Below are 10,707 nucleotides of genomic sequence, written 5' to 3' on the forward strand. Positions count from 1 at the left end.
AACGAAGATTTGAAACGAAAATTGGCTGATCTGGTAAGGTTTCGCGCCGCGTGAAATCTTGGGGCACCATCCTTCGCGTCGCGCGAAGTTTGTCTGTCGCCAGACTTTCAACTTTTGACAGTTTTAGTCCCTATAGTTCCTAAAATGCATTTTTAGCCATTTTAAGCGATTTTAAGAGTTTATAAGGGCTATTTGGCACAAATGAAAGTTATGGAATTATAAACTAAAATAAAAATAATTATTCCACTAATAATTGCATAACTTTATTAATGAGAAAGATCCGAATTATCTTCGTACAACGATAAAACGAAACAATACGAATACGGTAAAACCCGAAATGTTACCATATTTACTAGACTTTACCATCTAACCCCATCTATATATATTATATATATAATATTTTTCGCCTAACCACATTGGGACAAGTGTCCCGCTAATAACAATTTTTTTTTGCTTTTCATTTATAACTTTACAATATGATGTATAAAACTCCGAACATGCAATATGGCCGACTTAAGTGCTCTAATTGTAAAGTTAGATGAAAAATTTGAGGTTTTTACCAACAAAATCTATAGAATGCAGGTTAACAAAAGTATCTATTAAGCGTGAAATTTGCATTGGCTCTCTCCACACTACTGAATGGCCACAACTCAATTCTGGCATTCTGTTGAGCATTTGAACTTCATGAGTGCCTAGCATCAGTAAAACAATCCTTAAAATAACATATAAAATTCAAGTAAAAGAACCCCAAAGTTGATCACGGAGTTAAACATAGCACATCAAAACTTTCGAAGACGGCAGCAGCTCAACATAGGTGTTGGTCGTGAATGAAATCCACCACCAGATGTTCCTCAAATACCGACAATGCGCTAACAATAGTTTCAAGGAACACGACGCCGACCTGAGGAACCACTAAGTCGCTATTCTGAACATTAAACATCCAGGGCCGGCTCAATGAATGTGGAGACCTCAATCTAAACAAGATTTTGGGGCCCTTCATGACAATTGTTAAGAAAAAAAATTGCTTATTAAAAGTTTTGAACTCATAACCTATACTTTAGTTACAACCAAACAATACCAATACATTACTTTGAGTTTACTTTACCTATTGTAATATATCTATATATAATGTTTTTTGGTCTTGGAGGCCATAATTAAGTGTGAGCCTAAAGCCCTAATTTGTTTTCGCTGTCCCACGAGCCACCCTTGCAAACATCATGTTATGTAGATTGCTAAGAGTCTCTCCGAGTGTCCACAGGGGAAGGCTCCCAAACAACACCGAGGGTAACCTGAAAAGTGAAGACTCACCTGGTGATAGCAACTAAAAGAACGTGATATCGTTTTGAGAAAACATGATACAAATTTATGGCGGTATTTGCGTGGTATCAACCCAAAATTTTGAAACCCATAAGTTCTCACAACGATAAAGACCTTGCACCAAGTTACGTATGTGTAATCCAAAATTCGTAAATTTCGATTCATATCAACCACATACGAATCGTATGTCTTCATACGATATAACACTCCTCAAAATTTATGTCAAAATGTTAACTTTTGAAAGTTGAAAGCCAAAGTGTAATAACTAACAAAGAAGTGAGTGTAAGAGCATTCTCATTCTATCTTTTAAAATCTTGGGAGGGGAGTTTATAAATTAAATGGTGTGGTTTTGAGTGGTTGTGAGTGTAAATTACAAGGTGTAGGGAGAAAATATAGTATGTTTTGTAAATTTAGGGAAAAAGTAGTGATTTTTTGTAAATTATAGGGTACAGAGAAAATCGTAATGATAAAAGTATAAAAAAATATTATTTAGTTAAACAGAAGAAATAAATGTAGTGATTTTTAGTGTAATTGTAATGATGTGGATAAGAGATAAATTAAGAATGCTCGAAATATACGAGGCGTTTGTTGTTAGGATATAAAATAAAATAATTTCAACTTAAAATATCAAAAAAGGAAAATTAATGGGGAAAAAGATGAATATGATTTCATGTGGTGAAAAAGGAAGGGTTGAAGAATATAAAAGAAATTGTGGGAAGGAAAAAGACAGAAATACAAAAGGTAAAGGACAGTTTAAAGGCCATCTTTTGGCCCAAACAAATTCTCAAATTCATAAATAAAATAAATAATAACAAAATTAAAATTAAAAAATTGAGAAAAGTGCCAAGAAAGTCCACAAAGTACGACAAGCGTGTAATATCATACAATAACTTCTATCCCACTTATGATTTTTTAATACTAAAATAATTAAATATTTTGTATTATTTTATTTAATTATACTTTAATAAGGCTATCTATATATCATGACCTTTAAGAACCAAACAAGTGGGTCCCATCTTGCTTTTAACTAGGGAAAGCCATTGAATAATTCATATAATTAAACGTAAACATGAATATAGTACTGGTTTTTATATTGTTTGATAAAAAGCCACCCATGGAGATAATATTTCTTTAATATGAAATAAAATAATAAGGAGTTTGAATTTCGTAGGGCATAGATATTATTATATAGATTTATAGTGGCACACAACATGTTCACTCATGCTTGTCATTGATTTATATATAAATATATTGTTTGAAGTAATATTCATATATTTAATATTATATATATGTATGTATATATCTCACAAGATCCAGGTTATGTGTATACCAATGAGTTGTTTGATGCTGGTTTGATGCCACGTCAACCACCATATACATTCAAAGGGTAAGGTTCCCATCATGGGTCCGGGCTCTAGAAGTTGATCGTCAAGCAAGAATAATTTAAATAAATAAATAGACAAGTTATATAAATCTTGTATATTGAAAGAGAACACAGAATAAAAAACTATTTATTTTTTTATACAAAAGAATATAAAAATAGTAATATTTGTTTATTACCACTCACCTCTTTTGAAGTTTTAAAAATATTAAAGTCGTACGTATAGGCATTTTGTAGTATTGAACATTGAACACATAGAACAATAAAAATAAAAAAAGAGTTTTATTATTTTGATTTAAAAACTTGAAAATGAAAAAGTAGTAATATCAAGCTAATTAAATGATAGTGTTTTAATTTATTTAAATTAAACTGTAGAGTTTTGGTTTACAATAATTAAATTAAATATCACGTAATTCATACAAATATGTTGATGTAATGATTATGACGGTGAATGGAAGATGATATATTGATATGTGATAGATGATGACGGACAAGCACACCATATAAGTAGAGAATGACCAAGTGTTTTATGCAACGGAAAAGAAAATAACAAATGGGCGTTTGGAATTCAATATTTGAGAAACATCAGGCATGAGACACGTCAATAATTCTAAAAAAATTGAAGTTTCTTTAAAATAACTAAGACCGGTTGTCGCCTCTGTGCGTTGTGGTGGTACAACCATTGTCAATCACAAAGATTTATAAAAGATTAGTATGCTTTAGTTATAATATGAGGTGGTTTATTAGTTATTTTCCAAATTGAGATCTATAAAAGATTAGTATGTTTTAGTTACAAAATGAGGTGGTTAACGTGTTATTTTCCAAATACTATTTGAATACAAAAGAGGAATGTTCTTGTCCACATTCTTCCTTGATTGTACTAGTCTTTCTTGATTTTTGTTTCTTACGGCTTGCACAGGCATTTATGGACGAAAAGGGTAGCTTGTTAATTTGTTTGTTGCATGATTTAGTTACATATGTTAACACTCCTTCTGATTTATGATTTGGCCTTTTTGCCGGATTGGTTTGTGCAACAGGTGTGATTGGTGGCATTGTGAGTGTTAATGTTCTTGTGCCTGTTAACCTATGGACAGTTTTCCATCAGCATACCAACTTCGAGCGATATGCCCGCCATGGGACCTGATATCAGACAAAAGGAGGAAACGCCTTTTAACATACCAAGATATCATTGTGCTAGAGCGCTATGGTTATATAAAAAAGTTAGTGCTATATCGGTTTTTGTGGAAAATAGAAAAGAAATGTACTTTCATCTACTTATGATTTATTTGTAAAAAAAAAGAAAAAGAAAAACAAAAGTTTAATCATCCATAAAAGGTTTGAGGTGTTTTTACCAATCTCTTAGTTAAACTAGTGGGGTGTGGGCCTGGGGTTGGTGACCGCATAGGCCCATTTTCAAGAGGAAGTCCAAAGATTATTTTAGTGTCATTCTAACAGCCCATTAAGAGGCAGCCATAAGGTCATAGTGTTAAATTTTTAACGGCCCAATCAAAATAAAAAACTAACAGGGTTCATTTCAATATCTAGTTATCAACAGCAAACTCCAAAACTGAAATGTTTTTCTTCTACGTATTTATTCTTGTGGTTTTAGTTGGATTGCTTAATAGAGATCTTTTAGGTGCATTAATTTTATTGTGAATTAAAAAAAAATAGGTATATTTAAGCTATTTAAGATTCCTAATCACTTGGGTTGCCTTTTTTTTAATCACAAATAAGGTATTAGTTTTTAATGATAAAACGAAATTAACCGTATTCGTCACTATCAAACACAAATAAGAGTTTCTGACGTAACAACCATCTGACCGATCTCTTACACACTTATGCCAAATTTCTTATTCGCCACCATTAAAACCTAATACCTTATTTATGATTTAAAATAAAAAGGGAAACCCCCAAAGTAATTCAGAATCTGAAATATACCCCATTTTTTAAAATCATTCTTTTATTGTTTTAGGTTGTGGCTAATTTTAGCATGTTTAATCCGTTGGTTTTAGGTTGTGGCTAATTTTAGTATGTTTGATCCGTTTAAAATTAGTTGGATCATATGGTTAAAAAATCAACTTCTTTGTTATGTAACTTTATTTTTAGTCATGGCTAAGCTTTTTAGCTGATGCTTTTTGTTAGGAGTGTTCACGGTCCGGTTTTGATGGTTTTTGGGTCAAACCGTAAGCCAAACCGTTAGTACGGTTTTTGCTAATCAAAAACCGAAGCCAAACCATTAATAAAAACCGAGCCGAACCGTTACTAACGGTTTGGCTCCGGCCGGTTTCACGGTTTAGGCTTTAATATGCTGCTGTTAAAAACTTAAACTTTAATTCACAAGTTTAGATTTCAAGCTGCCCAAAAATAGAATAACCAAAATACAAGTTTCCCATAATTAATCATATTGTCTAGAATTTAAACCTGGAACATGTGATCAAAATACACAAAAGCTAAATACAAGTTGACGGGATACTGAACTTTTAGTAAAGTTGGGCTAAATTACACACTAGCATCTTATAGTGGGCTAAGACAAGAAGCCCAATTTTGAAAACATATGATATATTATAAATAATTATATAAATCTTATATAAATTAATAAAATTTATATATAAATAAATCCTACGGTCTGGTTCGGTTTTTTACGGCCGGTTTTCAATAAAAACCGCAAGCCAAACCGTTCATTACGGTTTGAAAAATTTGAAGCCGACTGACCGAATGTCAAAAAAAAAATCAACCGCGAAGCCAAACCGGTGACTGACTTGGGCGGTTTCGCGGTTTTAAACCGATCGCTGAACACCCCTACTTTTAGTTATATAATTTCTCTTTGGTTGGTAAAAGAAATCGGGGTCAAGTTATTTTACAAAAAAGGATAAAAATGAGAAGGATTTTTAGCCATAAAAAAACTTTTAAAAAATTAATAAACAAACCATAACTTAAAATTTAATGAAAAAACGAAAAAAAGTAAAAGTACAAAAATGTTTCTACCGTACACATACAATGTTGAGTGAAAAACAATATTGTGTCTTTTTGTTTATCATTGTGTTTATTTTTATCATTGATTGTGTCTTTTTTCCTTGGCATTGTGCCTTTTTTTTATATTGTGTTATATTACGCAACTTTGCGTTATATTTTGTTCGGCATTGTGTTATATTTTGCGATCGATTGTGTCCTTTTTAGTTATAATTGTGTCTTTTGTTCATTTTTGTTATTGTATCTTTGATCTCGGCATTGTGTCTTTTCGTCGATGTTATTTTGAACGGGAATGATTGGGGAAACATTTTAGTTTTTTAAATTTTGTTGTTTCTTATTTATATTTTGAGTTATGTTTTTTTATTATTTTTTTGAATTTATTTTTAATGAGTTTTTTGTATAGTCACAAATCATTCTCACACATTTTTGTCTCCCCCTTTTATTTTAACTTTAACCAAGAAATCATTTAATCTGTTTTGACTGGTCAACTTTTGCCCCTCAAAAAAAAGGGGTTGTGCTAGGGACACCCCAAGCACCCCCTAATACGTCGCGTATAGATCTATACGTGGCGTATTAGGGTTGTACAACCTAGGACTGCAAAAAGCAGTCATAGGTTGTCAAATCGAACTATATACGCCCCATATAGTAGGCCCTTTGAATTATTGGAGCCCGGCTCCCCCTCCCTCTCCTTCCTTACCTAATATAAACCACCCATTACAAGACTTAGTTCAGCAGTTTCTAGACAAGTATTACACACTGCAAAGAACTTCAGAGGCCCGAACCGTTATCAGAAATTATCAACAACGAACGGGCGAAACGTTTCACGAGGCCTTCACAAGATTTAAACTGCTATTGAGAACCTGTCCTCATCATGGAATAGCTTTGTGGGAGTTAATTAAAGCTTTCCATGATGGCTTGTCTAATGATGATGTGCGCGATATTCAGTCGACCACGAATGGGTCGTTTTTGACGAATGACGAGAATGAGGATTGGCAACACTTGGAGCGACATGCTGTGAATTCTAAGAGACAGTCTCAGTCAAACCAAATGGTAAAACGGGCGGTTGTGAAAGCAGTAGACAGTGGAGGTTCAGAGGATCAAATGGCAAGGTTAGAGAAAAAGTTGGATCAGTTGATGGTTGCGGGTACGAGAGAGAAAGGGAAGTCGGGAAAAGCATACTCGGTTTGTGAAGGGTGTAGCAAATTAGGGCATGATTTGGCAAGTTGTGAGGTTGCGGAAGATGAGGAAGATGAGGAAGAAGAAGAAGTTAATTTTGTTCAAGGGGAAAGGAGGTACAAAACAACAACACTATGAACTCAAACACCTGCCACCCGTGCATCAGGAACCACCCAAACTTTAGCTATGGAAACCCGAACACTCAGCAGAACCCAGTTTTTCAGGGCAGTTATCAGAAAACAGGATATCAGTCGAATCAAAGGCGATATGGGAACAGTGCAGGTAACGATCATAGCGGGTACAATCAGCGAGAGTTCGGTGGGTATAATAAAGGTTATTAGAAGAGTTATCAGCAAGGTCAGGGAGTAACTCAAGGTCAAAGTTCATCGCAAGATTTTGAAATACTGACACTGTTAAAAGACCTGAGTCGGAGAATGGAGATTCAAGAGAAAGCAAACACTGCACGAGACAAGCAGATGAGCCAACTGGCTGAGGAGTTGGCGACTTTAAAGAAAGATCCTAAGAACTACCAAGTGGCACACTGAAAAATCCAAATAAGCAGAGTAGCTGTTTAGCGAATGGAAAAAGCACCTAAATCAACCAGGTAAGTACCCTTAGGAGCGGTAAGTTGACGATGATGGGGGTAACTCCACCACCTTTCGTTAAGCGTGTGGTGGAGGACTTGGGGGAAGATGGGAAAAGTGATGATGAGGTAGAAATTGAACAAACTAATAAACTGAAAAAAGTAACTAATAAAAACTTAAATGAACCGGTAATTAAAATAGTAACACCAACCGCCAAGGAGACGGGTACAACGAGTAAAACCGTTCCGTTTCCTCCGGCATTGGTGAATTCCGAAACCTCATCATCGCTTAAAAAGAGGGGCCCACAACAGGAGGAAATGTGGGAAATATTCAAACAAGTAAAAATTAATTTACCCCTCATTGATGCTATTAAACAAGTCCCTGCATATGCTAAATATTTAAAGGGCTTGTGCACTCAAAAACGAACTTATAAATTGGCTAAACAAGTTTACTTAACAACAAATGTGAGTTCGGTTTCGATGGGAATCCTCCCACCTAAGCTTCAAGATCTGGGAACGCCAACAATACCCATTCAAGTGCGCGATTTTAAAATGACAAGGGCGTTGTTAGATCTTGGAGCCAGGTTGAGTATTCTCCCGGGAAGCTTATATGACCAATATGATTTTGGTCAACTTAGAAAAGCCGACACCACTGTGGTGTTGGCCGATTTGACACTTAAGCTTCCTAGGGGAATTGTGACTGATGTAATTGTAATGATTGGGGATTTTTATTACCCGATTGATTTCCTAGTTCTAGATTATGTAATAGTTGACCCGAAACGGAAACCGAACGTGATTCTCGGTCGGCCCTTTTTGGCAACCGCAAATGTTTTAATAAACTGTAGAACCGAGGTAGTTGAAATGGCATTTGGTAATAAAAATCTCCGGCTTAATGTGTTTCAAACGTGTTTAACCCTTTGGTGAGTGACGAATGCTTTGCGGCTGAAGTCATTAATGGGTTGAATCCTCATGAAAGTGAGAAAGATGCCACAGAGGAGTGTGCTATTTGTTGCAGGGAAACTGTTGAGCATGCGTTATAGTTGCAAGAGGAAGAAAAAGCAGTTGGGGTGTACGCTGCTAACATTGGTAAACCACCATGGTCTCAATAGGGGGAAAGATTACCGGATACAATTGACTCTAAGTTGAGACTATCACTTGAGAGTCCACCTGTAGTGGAGTTGAAGGAGCTCCCGAAATACCTCAAACATATTTTTTTTAGGAGAAGAGGAGATTTTACCGGCCATCATCGCCTCAAACTTAGAAGAAAATCAAGAAAAGGCATTGATAGAAGTCTTGAAACAGCAGAAGGCAACCATTGGCTGTACGATAGCAGATTTGAGAGGGATCAGTCCATTCATCTGTCACACCCCAACCTAAGGCGGAAATGCCGGGGCGTGATCCAATTGTTCACAGCTCGAAGATACTATCATAAATATAAATGAAAATATCTAATTAATTATTTATTCACACAATATCCCAATATAACAACACAATTCAAATACACGAATATGAGCTCAAATAACGGTTATCTTGATTATATCCTTAGGTTTTGTCTACGTGTCCAAATTTCAATCTTCAATACAAGCAACCTGCATATGCGTAGAAAATAGAGTTTTGTCAACAACACATGTTGAGTGAGTTTATCACCAATTTTTGACACCAAAAATAATGATAATATAATAAATAAGAAAAATAAGCAAAACGTAATAAGTGCGGTAATGAAATCAAACCATGAGCAAATAAGTTATCGATTAAACTATTGCCAAGCGAATCGGGCGCCGGTAAATCAACTATGAGCAAATAATAATAAGACCATTGTCAAGCGAATCGGGCGGTGGTCAATAATATGAGAACCCTCACCAAGGGAATATGTCAAACGATTGCATACAAAGACAGGTAAGCACATAACAAGTATATTTGATTAATCACACACAATTACACATTTGTTATTTTTGATATATATATATATATAGTATAATATACGTATATGTCCCCGAATGTTGTGAAAACTGAGTAAAATAGGGGAATGATAAAACTCACCTTAGATTAAAGGCAAGTGAATATAACTACGAATAAACGAGTAAGGTTTAAGCGAGTCGTCCACTAACACGTCATGCGAGACAATTAATCAGAACCTGAAACTTTGTGATATGAAACTATAAATAAAAACGAACTTAATGCCGCTGGAATCAATCTAAATAAATGAGTAGAACTCTAGTTATGTCGAATTAAACGTTTAAGCGAGCTGGTACTTACTAGAATTCGAACAACGAGTCAAAATTTGGGTTTTGGTCAGTAGCCTTAAAATTTCATTAGGAAAATAAAAGTCTTTGGACTGAACGTTGAATCTAACCAGAAGTATGAGAAAACGGATAGTCAAAGTTATTGATTATTTTGCCCTTAAACGGGTTTAACTCTAATTGACCCGTTAATACCCCTCAATCTTAGAAATTATTATGGGTTATCGACAAGTGAGTATTAATGAACGTTTGATCAGTTAACAACTTACCCGGATAATAAATGGATTAGCAAGAAATCACGGTCAAAGGCTAAATAAACGACAAAGTCAAATTGCAGCTTCAATACTTCACGTAAACGAGCCCAAACGAGCAAGAAACGTCGGGTATAGGGTATGTGACGGATGGGAATGGTTAGTGGCAGTAAACTTTAGGGTTGGGAATTATGATGTGTTTATATAGGAGTTAAATCAACTTGTTGGACAAGAAAGGGGTCGATTTTGGTAACCGAATCAAACAATTAAGAACGAAATCGGGTCATATATTCACTAATATATTAACCAAATAACTGATTATGAACCTAGACATCATTACATACTAAATACAATAACTTGTGGCTCAATTTCGTGATTTAGGGTTGATTTAGGAAAGATTTAGCATTAAACGAAAACTGCTGATCTGGTTGCATCTTTGCGCATCGCTAAGATGCAGGGCTTGCATCTTCGCCCCGCGTGAAGGTGCAATTTCACCAAACTTTCAACTTTTGACAATTTTAGTCCCTATAGTTCCAAAAACGCATTTTTAAGCCATTTTAAGAGTTTCTAAGGACTATTTGGCACAAATGAAAGTTAAGGAATTATAAAATAAGATAAAAATAATTATTTCACTAATAAATGCAGAATTTTATTAATAAGAAAGATCCGAATACTTTCTCGAATCGAGTAAACGTAAACGAATACGGGTTTGAAAAATCCGAGATGTTACATTCATCGTCATGCACAAGATCATCATAGATCCTGAGGGAATCATTTTCCCGATCTCAG

General features: G+C 34.8%; 1 protein-coding gene across 1 annotated transcript; it reads left to right on the top strand.

The window, feature by feature from the left end:
- The first annotated feature begins 7,907 nt into the window (after positions 1 to 7,907).
- Positions 7,908 to 8,351, top strand: LOC143627279 (uncharacterized). The gene has a single exon (XM_077097163.1). It carries the CDS (start codon positions 7,908 to 7,910, stop codon positions 8,349 to 8,351), a length of 444 nt encoding a protein of 147 aa, XP_076953278.1.
- Positions 8,352 to 10,707: the final 2,356 nt, after the last annotated feature.

The sequence above is a fragment of the Bidens hawaiensis genome, unplaced genomic scaffold, assembly GCF_021521415.1.
Source record: "Bidens hawaiensis isolate Kalapana, Puna unplaced genomic scaffold, B.hawaiensis_p1.1 tig00000055_1, whole genome shotgun sequence".
NCBI classification, from domain to species: Eukaryota; Viridiplantae; Streptophyta; class Magnoliopsida; order Asterales; family Asteraceae; genus Bidens; species Bidens hawaiensis.

Bases quoted from the DNA above. Each gene is read 5' to 3' on its own strand.
- LOC143627279 (XM_077097163.1), top strand. From the start codon at position 7,908: ATGGGAATCCTCCCACCTAAGCTTCAAGATCTGGGAACGCCAACAATA.